This window comes from Neodiprion pinetum, chromosome 6 (genome assembly GCF_021155775.2).
Source record: "Neodiprion pinetum isolate iyNeoPine1 chromosome 6, iyNeoPine1.2, whole genome shotgun sequence".
In the NCBI taxonomy this organism is placed as follows: domain Eukaryota; kingdom Metazoa; phylum Arthropoda; class Insecta; order Hymenoptera; family Diprionidae; genus Neodiprion; species Neodiprion pinetum.
The window spans coordinates 25,401,740-25,419,397 of NC_060237.1; the positions used below are offsets into that span (position 1 = coordinate 25,401,740).

The following is a 17,658-nucleotide window of genomic DNA, read 5'->3' on the forward strand; positions in this document are numbered from 1 at the left end:
GGTATAAGGAGGATGTGACTCACGACGATTCTGAAGTAAGGAAGCTACCAGTTACTCACCGTATCCATATTTCTACGATCCATACTACGTACAGACGTATAAAAGGAATGGCACAAACTATGAAGTATGAACATATTTGTTTTAAAGTAGATATTGTCCTTCTCGCCCTGCAGGCATTCCCATAAGGAAAGGGAATCCCGTGGACGTTCCTTTCTCCCACTTTTTTAGATGCAATCACGCGACGTTGAAAGTATCGCAGGCAGACTCGCATTCGGTCAGGTTCCGTGTCTGCATTTCTTTATCTGCTTTTGTATACCTGCCGCGTACTTTTAATACCGTGTAACACGTACAATAATATACAGTTGTATAATTTATTTTTCGTCGACTTTGCCGGTATAATTTTTCTCTATTTTTTGTTGCAGCTGCTAAATTCCCTTGCGTCCGATTTGGACTGTATGCTGAGCGAATTGTGCACCACGCCTGATCCTTTTACAAGGTGAGTTTCTTCTTCTTTTAGTTTTCCTCATTCTTTCGTTCACTTTCTATAACCTGAACATCGTAACACTTCGCGTTGTGTTCGTATTATCGGATTTTTGTCAAAGGAAATATGGAGAAATGTATTTTTCATATCAGTTTTCATAGCTGTAACAAATGATTTTCAACTCGTAACAAATGTCGCTGCATAAATCTAGCATAATCGATAGACCTGAAACATATAATGTATCATCATCCGGATTTCCGGTGATTTTTTCTTTTCCAAGATCACGTGTGTGTGTGTGTATTATGCATAGATGAACCATTAGCGAGGCTTTATTCTTTGTCAACCTCAGCAGTTGAAGGAGAAAAGATACAAGGTGGAATAAATTTCACCCCTCTTGCAGTAGACGATGGTGGGTGAGGCCAGAAAACATTCCTCAAAGGTCTCTTTGATCAAATTTTACTATCAAAGAAATTCGATACATCGTCAGCTGGGTTTTCCTTCAATACCTTCCCTCATCCAACGTTTTTTTTCTTTTTCTTTTTTTTTTTTGTTGCATCTCCTTCGTCCTCCCAGCTTTTCGCTGTGACAGCTAGAATTCAAATTACTCTCTGTTGAAATTTGTCGTGTGTGTTTTTATTCTCCAGAGGTATTCATTTTTTTTTAACATTTGCTTAAACAAGGCAAACAATTGTTCCCCGTTTTTTTTTTCTTGTGTTTTTTCTACCTTCCACGCAGGGTTGAAAAAACCACCCCTACGTCAACGAAAGAACGCGGCATATTCATGATCTCGAATTAGTGAAACAGTTTGGTGAGCAACGAAACGCACGCACACACACACACACACACACGTCCGAAAAAAATTCGGTAACTTTCCCGCGGTGGCAGAAAAAATGGGGAGAAGGATCGTTATGTTTCGCATTTTATTGTTGAACCTGACCGGAAGTGATATTAGCTTTTTGCCCTTGTGCATACGATGCGAACGGGGATGAGTGTAACAACCGTAGCGGTACTTTAAATACCTCAGATTCATATACCTACCACGCTGCTGCATCGTTTAAATCATTAATTCCCATTATTTACGACCAAAATTTTCGCGACATCCTCCTACGCGCCGAGTAGAATAATTTCCATATCGTAAGACCCACGTGATCTATGGGAGGTCTTTGCCTACAATATCCTTATGTTATATGGAACAACGTAGCTGAGATACTGGGTGGTCATTTAATTGTCAAACATCGTAAACCATGAGACCAGCAACCCTTTTGACAGCCTCAAACCGCTTAGTTTTCAAATTTTATGTCCCTTAACACTCGAGAATGACGATGTAATTGCTGAGAAAAGAAAGGTGAAAAGTTGTCTTCAAGACGGTCAGTTTTGTCAAGTAACATTGAATCCGATGAAAAACGGAATAATATCATTTTTCTCGTATTTACTTTTTGAGGTATTGCACGATTTTGGGGTGAAATCACAACGCGCTTTTTATTCCGAAAATTTTGCCTGTTTTCGGAGTAGAACATCTCACCCGTTATATGATAATATATGGCATAACACTATATTATATCTATATCTGTATAGAGCAGGGTTAACCCGTAAGATTTAACGTCTTGGGCGTGGTGTATTCACAAGCGAAGATAGACGACATTTTCCTCAATGGACATTGAATTTCAATGGGGAATCGGGAATGGCTTTTGGTTAGTAAAAGGTGCAAACCAACCTGAAACGCGTTCAAGAATACAACGCTCTTCCTCGAAGCTGATAAACCGCTCTATTCGTATCAAAAGGGTTCAATTTCCGCTCTACTCATTCGCACGCAAACAATAACCCCTGACGATTCTCCGAACGCGTGTCTCGATAAGACGGAGGAGGAGGAGGAAGACTCTTGCGGTATACCCGGGAATGATTCGAATCGCTTTCGATGACGTCACACGGCACCAGCCAGTGAGGAGAAAGGAAGCTTGGATCAGTGATTCTCATTCCGTGTCAAGGGTCACGGAACTTTGACTCCGCTTCGCGAGCTCTGACCTTCGTTGAAAAAATATACCTCCATATGTGCGAGGGCGGTGCTATCTCTCCCCGAGAATTGTTCAACCAAGAAAACATCCACTTTTCGAAGATTCGTTTGGTCGAATGCGGGCTTTTCACGCACCCTCTTTCGGTCAATAGTACCTATAATGTAATACTTTCCTCATCCTCTATCCGACCCAATCGCGATTCGCGCTTTCTTGCAATATTATACGGGGCGTGAAAATCACGGCGGTCTGCATGTGTTTGACGCTGGTTCGTGGAGGCGGTCTGAAAATATGGTCGCATGATCGAAGTTGAACGGAAAAAAAAGAAACGTCGCGTCTTATACTTATCGTTTTCCTGATATACTTGGAATTTAGGGAGTAGATTTTTCAGGAGTCGCGTGAAATTTTTAGAAAAGGGTTCGCGTTAAAAATTCATTTATGCTAATGAGATTTTCTGTTCTTATTATTATTATTATGATTTCTTTTATGACATAATTTCACTATTCCATCATAAGACTGCTGGTTTTCTCATTATTTTGCACGATTTGACTTTTTACACAAGTATTAGTTAAATAGAAAAAATAATGGTAGTGGTAACATTCGGTATAGAAATTCAATAAAAAGATCAGCGCGATGAAACGCGACGCACATAAAATGATGTTTTCCTTTGTTTTTTCAAATTTTTGTTGCTACCTGTTCCCCTCTCAGTGTTTTTACAAAACACATTATGGTAATGCCGAATGGCTTTATCAGGTCGAAGAAATGGGCAACAGCTGCCGTTTGAGCGAGCGATTACGCATAATTTTATGCACTTAATATCAAGCACATGTTTTCAATTGGGTCATTTGCGTCTGTAAATGCTAATTTCACACGTATTTTGGGACGGTCTTTAAATCCCTTCGACGTGATATATATATATATATATATATATATATATGTATATACGCATGTATATGCAGCGTTACACATACGGCACGGTGTCAGCGTAATGTCGCCTCTCCGCATGCGTTTCTGTTCTATGTAATACGTTACATACCCCATATGTATTATATACCAGTTTTGTGCGTTACGCCATAACGTATATACCATGCATACATTTGCGATTCCCTATGTTCAAACCGCGACAAAGCGTATCCTACACTCCCTCCCTTAGCTACCTCACATTTCACCCCTTCTGCCATCCCTTATGGGGACCCATACCCACGTGTCACATATACACATAAGTGGATGCACACGTGTGTCAAACACCTCTATGTATACCCCGTACCTATACGCCGAATTCCCCGGGTGACGGTTCGAACGACAAACCTAACCTTTTACCTTTTACTTCTTCTTCGATCCTTCGCCACCCTTTGTTTTTTCGGGATCGGAGATGATTTCGCTGCAGCGGGTATCAAGTCGTAAGTAGGTACGATAAAGTGGAGAGAAACGGATGTATCAGATCCCAATTGTCCAACGAAATCGAAATCGCAAAGAGAATCGTTTTTTCACCGAGTATTCTAGAGTCAGTATAGTCACAGAAAGAGTTGTTTTTTTTTTCTTTATCCTTACAGAAGCAAGATTTTTACCGGGTACGAGCAATCTAACCAAGGCTGTTCATGCGTAGCGAAACTCGCAAAATTCTAGCTGTTGTAAAAAGATTTTCTATATCTGTGCTCGAATTATCGCTGTGAATATTTCTACTCCAGTGGAATAATTTCTATTCCTGTAGTAAACACTGTTAATCCTAATATGCTATACATTTTTCGTACATTAGATACATCCCTTATTTTATCAGTATTGCCGCACAGAATCCTATTTTCTTTCCCCATCAATTTTTAACTGATCGACGCGCATATTCCTGCGCAATACCATCAGAGGTGCACGGCTGTATGAAAATGATTAAAGGAAAGCACGTAACTCTGAATGAGAGTTTGCGAAAAATCGGAGGGTGCAGAAAGAATATCAAACAATTCTAGATAAGTTTGCGCGCGCGACGATGGAAAATTTTAACGCTACCTTATACCGCGTGGCGGCGTGAGAATAAAAAGTTTAATATAAGGAGAGATTCATGCTATAGATGTATGCATACGTGTATACGTATATATGTATAAGACAATCATGGCAGTGATCTATGCGCTTGCGTATGTATGACGCAACCTCACCGTCTCGAGAAAATATGAAATTTACATTTTTTCCTATACCCATCCATACGCCGAACGAACGTACACCGGAGGGTCGAAAATAGGACCCCCGACTTTCCATTTCGCAAATCCGATCATTTTTTCCCTTTTCTTCCTTTCTTTCTTTCCTTCTTGTCCTTCTTTTTCCCCTTTTCACATTTCCGTTTTGCACCTCATTCGTTTCCCTTTTACAGACTATACGTACACCTACTTGTACGCACATGATGATCGCAGACCCGCGTTCTTTTACATCTAATATGTACGTCATTTTTTGGAGTTCTGTAGGCACATGAATTACTGTATTTAAAATTTGTCGATAGATTGTATAAAATAATGGATATGAAAAAATGGCGATGGGCTAAGAATAAATTGCAGCCACGCGTACCGATTCCTTATAAGAGGGTCTGCTGGTAGATAAGAAGAAACCGGGTATGTTTCTCGGGATGTAAATCTGCGATGCCGAGATTGTCGTGCGTGGGTTGAGGCGACGGGTTCCTTTGGATTTCTGAAAGCATCGACGCTGCCGTGCAGGCTGAGTAGAAATTCGCCAGGTTACGCCGCCACTGTGACTTATAACCACCACCCCTGGCTGCGGTACAACACTTGAGAAGAAAGCGAGCTAGCGAGAGCGAGCGAAGGGGCTGTGCGGAGAACTTAGAATTGAAATGAAATTCCACCCCGGTCGTGGTTGAATTATTATCAGTCTGTAATCTTTCTAAAAAAGTTCACTTGACGCCCCTCCTGCCTGCCTCCCTCCCTCCCTCCCTCCTTCCTTCCTTCCTTCCTTCCTTCCTTCCGCGAAATTATGGCTATTCATTCTCCGTTCTCCTTCACTCTGCTATGCCATACAGCTTCCATTTCTCCGGCTCCCGCTTTTTTACTCTGTGCCTAAATGAGGAGGGGTAATAACCGATTTCAAAGATTTCGAGGGCTCTTTACTCTTCTTTTCGTTTAATGGAAGTACGATGTTCAAAAATTTTATCTACCGCACCGACCGCGACTACGTGTCAGTTAATAAAAACCTCTTCGCGTATCTCTGTCACGCTTCTTTACGCTCATTTTTGCTATGAAAATGAAGTGATGCACGAATGACCAGCCGATTATTTGAATGAAATTTGGAAATTTCCAGGTCTACTCGTCCTACGTTCAAATACACTCTCTGGTTTTTACGTCTGGCCTTCAAACGCTTCCCGTTATGTAAAGTGCCATTACGCCTATTGCGTCTTCTTTGTTCATCCGCAACCTCAAAATCAATTCCAATTCCTCTCACTACTCTGACCTTCCAAGGACACGTGTACGCACTCGTGTCATTGTTGGTTTTAGTCGGCGCACTGCACACTGGACTCCGTTGACTTAACGGTTCGAGAATTGGAATGCACAACCATACCTAACCTAATGCTTTGAGTTGTCATACGTTGTAATTTTTCCTCTTTTAATCCATTCGACTTGAACCCTTACGCATACGTCGCTGACGTCGGATCGTCGGGTATACCACCTAGATCATGCGTTTCTACAAAATGATCGTAATCGTAAGTCGTACAGTTCCAAATTACATCATCGGAGGAAATATGATTGGTACATGATATTCGTGAATATACGTTCGCTGAAAAGTTTCCCCCATATCGCTGAGTTAATTATTATCTATCGTGCGGAAAATTGCATGTCTACTAAACGCAAATCATCAACTCGTACACCGTATTATTTTGACCTGCATAAAGTATAGCTTATGCGAGAATTGGACGTTTATTATTGTCCCAGCTGCGCAGTCACGTTGTTGTACGATTATAGAACCGCATTAAGCGATTGGGAGTTGATTCTTGCGCAAATTCGATAATTCGTACTCATTGTAAAATTCGAATTGAAAACTTTGCGCAACACCGTCAAATTATTCCGAATTTCAACAAGAATTGAATCGCTATCGTTTTCGGGTGTACCTGGGATATTCTTCCCTGGCGATTTTCATCAGAATTAAAGCAGCAAAAACCTCATATTCGCCCCTCGACCCGCGTGGGTTCAGAGATATCTTCTTTTCCCTTTATATCCCCGATGCCGTTCCGATAAATTCTCCAGGTTTTCTGGAAGTTCCCCAGGACTTTGAGCTAGCCTAACGCGAATCTAATGTTTGCCCTCTCGTGTATAACGGCAGAGGGAGTCGGCCGCCTCGCTCATTCTCATCATCATCTTCATCCTCATTCTCATTCTCGAACTGATGCGGAACGCGAAATGGAACCACACCAACAACAGTAACGAGGATACACGGATGCATGGCACACGTGCAACGCGACTAGGCGATGGAATTCATTCTCTATGCGTATTGTGTTTACAAGTTTCTACTTACGTAATTGTGCACACAGAATACGTATACTTATGTACGTACGTACGTACGCCACGGTATCTGTATTTTTTCTACGTCGCGGCGCAACGACGAGTATCGTGTACCTACGTGACATTTGACGAAAGCTTTCGGACCGCGGAGGGAATTTTAATACCCGGCAATATGTCGAAAAAAGCAATTATTTATTATATTTATATATATATATATATATATGAATTTTCGTGAGCGTTTGTTTGTCTACCGTGATTGCGAGGGATCGCGGTTTACCTGCAGATTTACAGACAGAACGACGCGATTGATACGTATTTACCACATTATACGGAATTGATGAATTTTTTGAACACTGTTATAGAATGCCTGTATTTCAGTTCTCCAAGTAAACACGGACGATAATTATAAGGGACGAGAAAGAACCCCTTGATATAAAGAGGGTCGGAAAGAACGACAAGAAAACGAGAAGGCGAGGTGTAAAGCTTAGAACCAACAACACCGCGCATCACTCGCCGAGCGAGTTTCCACCTATAGTTTTTTTTTTTTTTCTTTCTCCTCGGACGATCTTCGGAATCGTTAAGATTAGGGGTGGTGATGACGGTCCGGGTAGTTACCAGGTCTAACGGGAAATTAATGTCCGCGCCTGCAGGACTCGCGGTAGCGAAGTTATTTGGGGTAACGGAGAGATCCGAACTCGGGGTGGGGCAGTGGATGATATCGTTAACCGCACGTATAGACAAAGGGTGCAGGATGCGGGGTTCTATTAAATACATGCCCGCCCGACGCGGCGGGGCGGCGCTAATTCTCCAGATAATAATAGATTTCGAATATCTCAAGAGTCCCTTTCGAATTTCCCCGGGGTTGCAGGTCGACGGAGATGAAGTCGCTTAGCTTTTCCGCGAATTTCGAGGTAGGGAGGACAGCCCCGGCACCTTTCGCGTGTCAACGACAGACTTGCCGCTTTATATAAATTGTACAATGACGTCAGAAGTCGGGAAATTCCATTTGACGAATGGATTCTATAGAAGGATAATTAACGACGAGCGCTTACGCTGCTTCAGGCACTGTATAGAATACTTCAGATATTTCCCCGCCTCTTCCTCCCCCATCTGCGCAACGTCGAGAGCTGGAGACAAGCCGAAAATAGCTGTCAGTCAAATCTATTCACTCTTGCATCTAGAGTACAACTAGTACCTAGGTGCGTGTTATTCCCGGGATCCGTTCTGCGTTATTTCAGACTTCTTGCTGCGTTTCATACTTCATGCTTCTTCTGTCAATTTTAATTATTAACGAACGACTAATCAGACAGCTCGAAGCGTTAAAACTGTCAAAATGCAAGCTATCGATGTTGCATAATGTGTCGAAGAAAAAGAAACGTAATTCTCGTTTCAGGCCTCGTTACAAGCGGTCGACTTTATTCGAACAAGTCAACAAAACAACACGTTCTCACTTTTGTTTCACAACGACAAGGCCTTGTAAATACATTTAGACACTGAAAGGCAATTCCCTCCGTCTATTAATCGGAGAAAGAATGAATTAATTCTTACGTAATTATGACCCCACTGGCAGTGATCCGTGCGATTCGCGATTTGCCGATCGTAGGTGCGAATATGCTTTATTGCAGGTAGAGTTACCCGTCTACTCGAGACCAGCGACGATTTGACGTGAAAATCGGATTTCCACAAGTCCACAGCTGTGTCAACGTAGCGTCAAATAGATTACAAATAGCTCTCAGCCACCGATCTCCACGTCTCTAGTGTCCCGTGTAGCATGTTCTACGTGTCACTTGTTCCCGGTTTCCCAGGAAGCGAAGAAAAATCTCGGTAAGAGCGAACGGACAGGCAACGCGTGACAATCTCTGTTCCAGGCGTTGTAAAGCCTCTCGACGTGTGCGGCTGCACACACACACACACACACACACACACCGATTCACGGAGGAAGGAGTGACGGAAATAACTCAGTTTTGGAACGCAATCTCAATTTTCTCCCCGCTAGCCGTTAAGACCCTGGAAAATATGTGTATATGTATAGAGACAGATCTCGCTGCACGCACGCGATGCTGCACTTCGATCGTTCTTCTTTCTCATTTTCTACAACGCCGCGTAGGGATGCTGCGGAACGATTTACTTCTCATTCTATTTTCGTTTTTTTTTTTTTATTTTTTTTCCCCTTTTTTTTCTTTTTTCTCTTTATAATTTACTTTTTCTCAAGCAGCCCCGCTCTTCTCCTAATACCTACTCCTCTGCGTGTCACGGAACCGTAACGCTTAACTCAAATCGAACAACCGGCGAGATAAATCCTCCCTGGTAATTCAACCACGTAATACCCTGCGACCCTAGACTTTTACTTCACTTTACTTTCAACATTATCGGATATACGTCAGGAACGGTATCTCGTGTTTTCGCGGAATTTCTTTCTGGTATACGGGATATCGGAACGAAATTCTCCGTCATCGGTATTACCTTGTAACAATCGTAACACGCTGCGTACGCAACTCACTTGACAAATCACGTTTTCACTTTTGGTATCCTCTCTAATCCCACGTATTCAAGGAATTAACGGATCGAAGTATACACAACTCGAAAAGAAAACATATAAGCAAAGAGCCTGATCATTTCTCGGCGTTAATGCCAGAGGAGCTTTTCAGCTTCACCGTCTGGGTAGTTCTCGGCTTCTTTTTCTTCCTCGGAAATGTCAAACTCTACGGAATACCGAGAAAAAACCTCTTCTCAGCCGCAGCTCGAGTACACGAATCCCTGAATCTTCCTCCCCGCAGCTTTCTTGACTCGAACACGCGCGTCAGCTGCTTTATTTCCCCGTTCTTATCAGTCCCTCAGGTTCTGATTAACGCGTTGCAGATTACGAGTTACGACCGCGTCCCTTCTCTCGTGCACGTATCACCCGTACCTAAGAGTCCGTCGTCCGGACGAACCCTCCATCTTCAAATTTATCGTCGTGTCCGGGCTGTTTGTAGGCCGGAACATGTAATCTGCGGCGAAGGCCCGCCAGACGAATTTTCGGTAAATATTTAAGACGGTCTCCGTGATTGGACAAATTGAAACAGAACGGTCTGAGCCTCGTAACTATAAGGCTCAATCGATGTCGCTAAATTATGCAAGACGCCGGGTCACCCGGCTGCGAAATTCCTTGATTCGGTAGCTACTGCAAAGAAGAGATTCTCAGACGGGGAGAAACTTTCTCCTCCGCTCTTTGCGTACTCTTTTTCTCCTACCTCTCACGCTCTTCAACTTTGTACTATAGGTGTATTGGATACGATCCAGATATAACGCATAGTCGAGTCTTACGTCTTTTTTGCGAAGACACACTGTATCCTGCAGTATTAGAACCGAATTTTTATCCCCAGCGTTCTACTCGATACTAATTCCCGAGTATTTCCACCGAATAATTTCCAGCATCGGGAGGTTAATCGGAACCGAGCACACCCGACTCGGTACGTGCCTAATACAGCTAGTATGCATGCATGTATATGAACAGATACCTGCTTGGCAAATTGCAGGCGGTCAGCATCCTCCGGTATAGATATTGAGATGACCTGTGAATAAGCTTGTTCCTAAGGCATGTAGATGTGCGGTGGTGGAAGGAGGGGGGCGACCTTTTCGCGCAGAGCGCGAGCTTTCGCCCCGGGAGGCACTCTAGGCATGGCTAGGACCCAGTGGCTGCCTCGGGTCTGATCTAATTTGTAATTGTAATTTATACCGAAATCACCCTGCCCGAAGAAACACCTGCTCCTTACCGAAATTTCTCTTCTCACACTAGTCGAGGGTTAAAAAATTGTCCCCGTCAAAACGCGCGGCGGGTCTCTTTCTCCGATCCCGAGACGACGGGATTTTTCCTCGTGTAAAAAGTGTAAAAATAAATTGACGAATTTGTCAATATCGAAAGTGGATAGAGAGCGACGCCGCCACTTTTCCCTCTTCTTATCGCCTTCTCGCTTCGTTTCCGGAGCCCCTATATCCGTGCATCAGCCAGCACCGACAGAACTTATCAAATAATACGCGCTTTGAAATATTCACATCGGGAATACTTACATAGGACTGGTGCAAGTGTGCAAGCTCGGATGAAATTTTTGCACTCCGCGGTGGAGCGATCTACCCTAATTCTTTGGTTCGTTAGATCCTTTCGACCCTCGTGGTGGTCGCCGAAGGGTTTGTGGAAAATTTCATTCCTTTTCATGAATTAAATTTTGCGCTCGTAAGACCTTTCGTAGAATATATTAAAAGCTTCCGCGCTCGCTACGGGACGCGTCTCTCCGTTCAACACCCTCGAATCTATATCGTCGTCACCTCGACTTGAAAATCAGATTCTGCAGACGAACGACAAAAAACTTTCTGCTCCCTTTATGCACGCTGTATAGAGGATGCTCGCATCGCCGTTTGTATAGCCGGAAATATCCATTTTTTCCCACAAAAATATTCAAAACTATATTTCTCTCTTTCTTTCCTCTCTCTCTCTCTCTCTCTCTTTCTATCTTCAGCGAACGATCCTCGAGCTTCACGCGCGGCAAGCAAACAACGTCGCGACGGATGCAAGATCGGCAAAATTTCTGCATCGATAAAAACGCTAGGTTATTATATTCTCTGTGTTCTTTTCGAGTAGCATAAGCAATTTTTTTCCACCTTATCAGCCTATTCGACAGTCACTGCAGACGTTGCAGGGCTACTACGCAGCTACGGTGTGAAGAGAGAGGGAGAGAAAAAAAAAATCAATGTAAGGAGGAGAAGAAAAAAAATCACACTACGACCTGAAATTATTCATTGAAAAGTAAATAGGAATATGCCACCGAAGCAATCAAGTTGAGTGACATGTGTGTCAATCGAATATTTTTTGTATATACTATACAACCCCTGACGTGTTCATCTTTTCCCGCAGTCACCCATCGCCGTCGGCCACCTTGTATTTACTTTTTTTTCTTCCTCTCTCTCTCTCAAAGTTGGCCGTCGTGGGACATACAAGGAAAAAGCTCCTTGAAAGCACGGCGTTTCTATCTGCGTGCATGTTGTTACTTCTGGTAGATTAAATTTTGGAAAATACATGCTTCGAATTGCTGGAACTTGTCGAGTGTTTCGAAGAAACGTGAATAAAGATTTCATGCAAATTTAACCATCGTTCTTTCTGTAAAAACAGTTTTACTTTTTTTTGTAACCGACGATCTTCACCCTGAAAGTATCATACTTCAAACTTGAACAATTGCGATGCGACAGTTTGACGATTCGTTCAATATTTTTCGGGCATTAGGTATTTCCACCTGATTTCGATTTCTCGGAAAATCTAAACGCTCTAAAATCTAATAACGACGAAGTATCTCGTTGAGATTTCACTCCGACCCATGTAGACGTAAATTCGGGAAAGCGTATCTAGAACTGCGGTCAAAAGCAACCCTCGAAACTGGTTTCAAGAGAAATTGTACGAACAGATATCAGAGAAGTATGTGGGGGGGTGGTCGGGTACGGAAGCCGACAAGTGCGTCCCATAAATCAAAATCGAATATTGAGTTAAATGAAAAGTCAGTGATGCGGACGAGCGCGCAGCAGACGTGGGGTGGTGGATGGTCGGCGAACGACCGAACGATGTCAGGCATGGGGAGCGGAGTCGACGGAGAACCAAGTGCTCGAGGGCACCGAAGAAATTTACTCCCTTCATCCGCGTACCCGCGGCCTAGGGGTGTAGGTACCAAGGATATCTCCGCAGCTTACAGCCTTTTGTTCCCACCACGCGTACGTCTTCAATTATTTATCGCTGACGGAAGAGCCGAAACAATAAAGTCGCTGCAAACGCGTGATGCTGGAATCGAAAGACTGGGTTAACGGTTCAAAATTCAACCAATTCTTGCGAGATTCAAAATCACGGAGCCAATATTGGCGAACGTTGAAGTGAAAATATCAGATTTGTATCGCGATTCGTACGTAGACTTGGATTCTTAATGTCGCTGACTTTTGGACCGTTATCCAAATCCGATATGGTGTGCATTAAAACAGCCGGATCATTCGATTTCTATTAAAATCTTTAATACGAAACTCAGGAGTAATTGTGAATCTTATACTCTTGTGTTAAATTGTTTTTAATAGTTACAAGTTGGATATCCTGTGATATCTAAAGAACTGGTATAATCTACGAGTTAATCATCTGCCCATAGAAAATCCAATTTCTCATTGGTATGACATCAAGTCGTGTTTCATTGTTATCGGAAATGATGAACATAACTCTCTGGACACTCGTATCCTATAACCACCCATAACTTTACCCCCGTCACCGCTTCCACGTTTCGTAAATTCCTCGTTACAAAAGATCGTGCATGATCAGCTTCGTTTACGTTACTTTCACCGTGTGAATTACGCTCCACATTTCTGAGACGCCATTTCGCATCGCGAGTCCTGCAGCATCTCGAGATCTGAAACTTTATTGCACTCGCTCGCACTCCGCACTGCATGAGACAGTAACCCGAGTGTTGGAATAGGTCGTGGCCAGACGATCCGTTCGATAACGCGAGCTATGCCGGACTGCAGCGAAGATCGCTGATTATTCCGTAATGAGCCGAGTTGCATGCGTCGGTTGAAGAGGTGGAAGAGGAGGAGCGGAGATCCGTGCGAATGCTGCGCCGATGGGCTTCTCTCCTCGTCTCTTTCTCGTCTAGTTTATTCGACCATTTTGGCAGGCATCCAATCGACGGCCGGGGAGCGCCCGCGACTTTTGCTATTCGATTTTTAACTTATGGGGTCTATTTCGGTTATTGTCTAATGTTAGAATGGCGTGTACCTATGCTGTACAACGTACCCCCGGTACACTCAGAGAAGTGCACTTCAACTAGGGACACTGTCCGGCCGGATCGGGTTGGTGAACCACCGACCCTCAGTATCGAATCTACCAGAGTTTCTTTCCGAAGCAGCAACTCTTTCGTGTCTGACAATTCAACCGAGAGATGCTAGTGTTTTGCAATGTTATTGTGCAGTTCATCAGTCCCAAGCAGAGGTCCGTCAACGTTGGCGATCATCTGAAAAGGTAGAATATCAAACATTCGTATTCAATCTCTTTCGCGAAAGATAAGGCGCCAGTTGTCCCAAGTTGGCTTGGAGTCGAAACGAATTTTCGGAAATGTCGTCGTCGTCACGACAATGTTTAAAAATATCATTTATTTCAATTTCATTTTAAATAAAGGTACTCGGTGATGCAAAAGATTTATCGTAAATGCACAGTGACTGTAGTCCAAGATTAAATTCCCGAGTCTTTGGTACGCGGTGACGCGTTCATCAAAGCATAATAGTCAATATATCTTGTGAAACGATGATTTTTCTATAAATCGAAAACAGTTTTCAACGTGTATTTTGGAGGGGAAGCCATAACCGCTTCGAAGTACCTATGGTGAAACCTGACCTAACTCGGTAGTAAAGTTTTTCCCCTATTTCTGTACCGCTGTAAACTCGAGTTTTGTGGGGAAAAAAGAAACGAATTTCTGTTCGGAACACCCTGATGTATGAACGTACTTTATACCTAAGATGCAATGCGCAAGTTTTATGTACGGTAATTTGAAGACAGATGACATCCGGCGACGGGGATAAGCCGCAAGCTCTTCTTTTTGCATTTGAAGCTCAAAATCCGTGCAATTTTTATTTTTATATTTTATTCATATCTTTTCTTTGTCGCCTTCATCGTCGTCAACGTTTTTCAAAGATATTCCGGTCTTATCGGGGTGAATGAAGGAAATATCGAAGTAAGCGGAAACTGGCGCGTTTGATCGTCGTTCAAACATCGTGTCGGAATGCGCGATTTCCCGAAGCGAGCGACGCATGGCACTGTTGCAGCGGCAGCTACGTTACACAAGAGCAGCGAATCGATTTTCCGATTTCGGTACACAAAAGGGCTTTCGTTTCCTGCATTTTTTATCCAATCTTCCTTTTTTTCTCTCACTATCTCAGCTCTCCTTTAACTTTCTCTTTCTCCTATTGCTTCTTTTTCACTCGAAATATGAAGTGGCGGCATTGTTGCCGGTGACAATAGACGCGAGGGCGACACCGCGGTGTGGCCCTTAAAAGGCTTAGGCACACCCCGCGTCGCGATGTGCTTCGCTCGTTCGCATCGTCCTCCTCCTCCTCGTCGTCGTCGTCCTCCTGAAGATGGCCTCGGGCCACGGTTAAAACTGCTAAACGCACTGTACTACTGCACATTAAAAGGGGTCCCTCTCCTCTCCTCTCCTCTCCTCTCTTGTCCTTTCTACTTTTCTCTCCTCTCTCACGCACCGCGACTGTCGTCCCTCCGTATGTGAACGGTAAGGACCGTAAGGACTGCACGATGACATCCAAAAGACTCGACGCATTGTTATCACCTTATGGAGTGAAAAATGAAAGATAGAAATTTTATTGCTCACCCGGTGTCTCCCCAATGCGATGTATGAATGAGAGGGAAGAGAATGGGAAGATTGAAAGGAACGCCTCTGTATGATGAAACACTAGTAAATACCGTCCCGCTACCGGCTGGCTGCCGCCCTATGCTGTACCGTATTTTGTTACAGCTAAAGTTTTATCGACGCGATAGAAATACCTCACGTGTATACACGGAGAAAGGATTTCTTGAATTTACCTTGCGTGATATAGGGATCAAATATTGCCGATAAGAAGTATGGTCATTTGTTTCCAAAAAAAGAGTGATTAGTGCTAAAAAAAATTGTGCTATCCAGTGAAAAATTAGGTAAACTAAATATTCTTAGATTTTTCTCAACAATATGCGGAATTTTTTATTCTGATCAGAGGCTAGGTCTGATTTTACGATTCGAATTAGGCGGTGGATTCGAGAGTGCTGCGTGACAGGTGCGGTTTCGATGCGGCGCTACCGCATAGCTGACAAAGATTTGTCGGGTCTAAAAATTCCCGTCCTGTTTTTAATCCCGGAGTACGATGTCTGAGTCGTTTAAAGAATCCAAGCGCCAATTAGAGTGTAAATAATCGCCCGTTTGATACACCGGATTAGATATCTGCAGCCGGTATAATTTAACTTTTGCTACTGCCTTTGGATGGCTTTTGAATTTTCGTAACATCCGAATCGACCGCCACGCTTCCAACGTTTATTGTGGCTAATTTTAACCACCGTCCTCTCCTCGGAGTTCTAGACGCAGGTTCTTCTTCAGACACTTCAGCTCTGATTCATTCTCAATAGCGGAACTTGTGATATCTTTGAAACAAGTTTCTTTATTTCTCTCCTTACTCTTACGTTCGTCAACTTATTTCGTCGTATCCGCCTCTTTTCACCACCCCGTGAGAACTTTGCAGTCGGTAGAAATGCGTACAAGACTGTATGCTACATTACGCTCGTTCGTGAGAGGAAGAATACAAAAAATGTATATACGTTACGCACCGTAGCAGCAGAGTTAAGATATGATTTACCTGCCGTCATAAATTTGGCGGTGAGAGAAAAAAAAAACAGTGTTTTTCTCAGTCTTTCCGTTGTCTGCTTCTCTCTCTCTCTTTCTTTCTTTCTTGCTTGCTGGCATCTGCGATCCCGGTACAACTATTTGTTCAACTGCATTTCTAGGTCTTTAATTTCATCTATTCCGCACTGTCGTCACGCTGTGCCGCATACGTGCATTGGCTTCGAGAACTTAGGCGAGAAGCCTTAAGGAAGAGAGAGACTGCTTTGTCCACTATGCATTTTATCGTATCTCCTTGTTTTCGTTGTCATTTTGGTTTTTTCTCTTCGGCGAAACTTCTACCAGACGCGTTGTATCTTTCCGTCAGTGTGCACGGAAATTATTATATTAACAAAACTGCGGTGGCGAAATACAAGAAACGATGTTTAGCAAACAAGGCCTGAGCAATTCAGGGCAACGCTTAAGTTTCTCCTTTGTTCTTCTGCCTTCTTATTGCATACACAGATCGTAATAATTAGTACACCCCATTGTCTTCCGAAGAAGTCGACCGTTTGAAAATCAACTTCGACCATGACGACGCGGTGACGATAATTCATTCGTATACCGCCTTTCAACGCAAGGCGACTATGCGCGCTGTATAAATATATTCTATACTGTTGGTATACGTATACACAGAATCCGGGTGTTGTGACGAAAAGAGTATGCCTAGGTACGGAGTGCGGGAAAATATTAGAAACTCTTCGCCATCGCATTGCAGCAAACTTGTACGAACACCGTGCTGTTAAGCGTGCGGGGCAACCTTACGAGAGGAAGAAAATAAAGAAACTAAGCGAAACAAAGCTCCGAGGTATCGAGGTGATCAGCAGCCTTGGGGCTGACGATGAGATAAGGCTGAGAAATCATACGCGAACCCGTCTACCTGTCGTATAGTATTTTAGTACCTTTGCAGAGTGAAGAGATTTTTAATGCCGGCCGGAAGACGGTAATCGAGTGCAACTCTGCAGGGGTATCGGCGAACCGCTTAATAGCTTCTCGCGGTAATTAGAGAACAAAGAAGGCACAGAGTGTGTATCCAGCGTCGGATCGCGTTTGCTATTTCTGAGAGCCGTTGACCAGTCTCAGGTTGACCTTCACTCTCCCGGTCCATTCCTCCTCCTCCTCCTTCTTCTCTTCCTCGCCTCTCCTCTCCTCTCCTCTTCGGTTCTTTCCTTTCCTTTCCTCTCTACGGATCCGACCGTCTGCAAGCGTCGACGGCGCATCGGGACAACCGTAAATGTATTATGCCTGCAACCTGCGCAACGATC

General features: G+C 43.5%; 1 protein-coding gene across 7 annotated transcripts in view; it reads left to right on the forward strand.

The window, feature by feature from the left end:
- Window positions 1-17,658, forward strand: part of spri (Src homology 2 domain-containing protein sprint) — a 101,502-nt gene that overhangs the window by 41,658 nt on the left and 42,186 nt on the right. For all 7 annotated transcript variants that reach the window (XM_046632006.2, XM_046632009.1, XM_046632007.2 and 4 more), the window contains one exon: window positions 423-496. In XM_046632006.2, coding sequence (XP_046487962.1) covers window positions 423-496 — 74 coding nt within the window. The remainder of the gene's footprint in view (window positions 1-422; window positions 497-17,658) is intronic.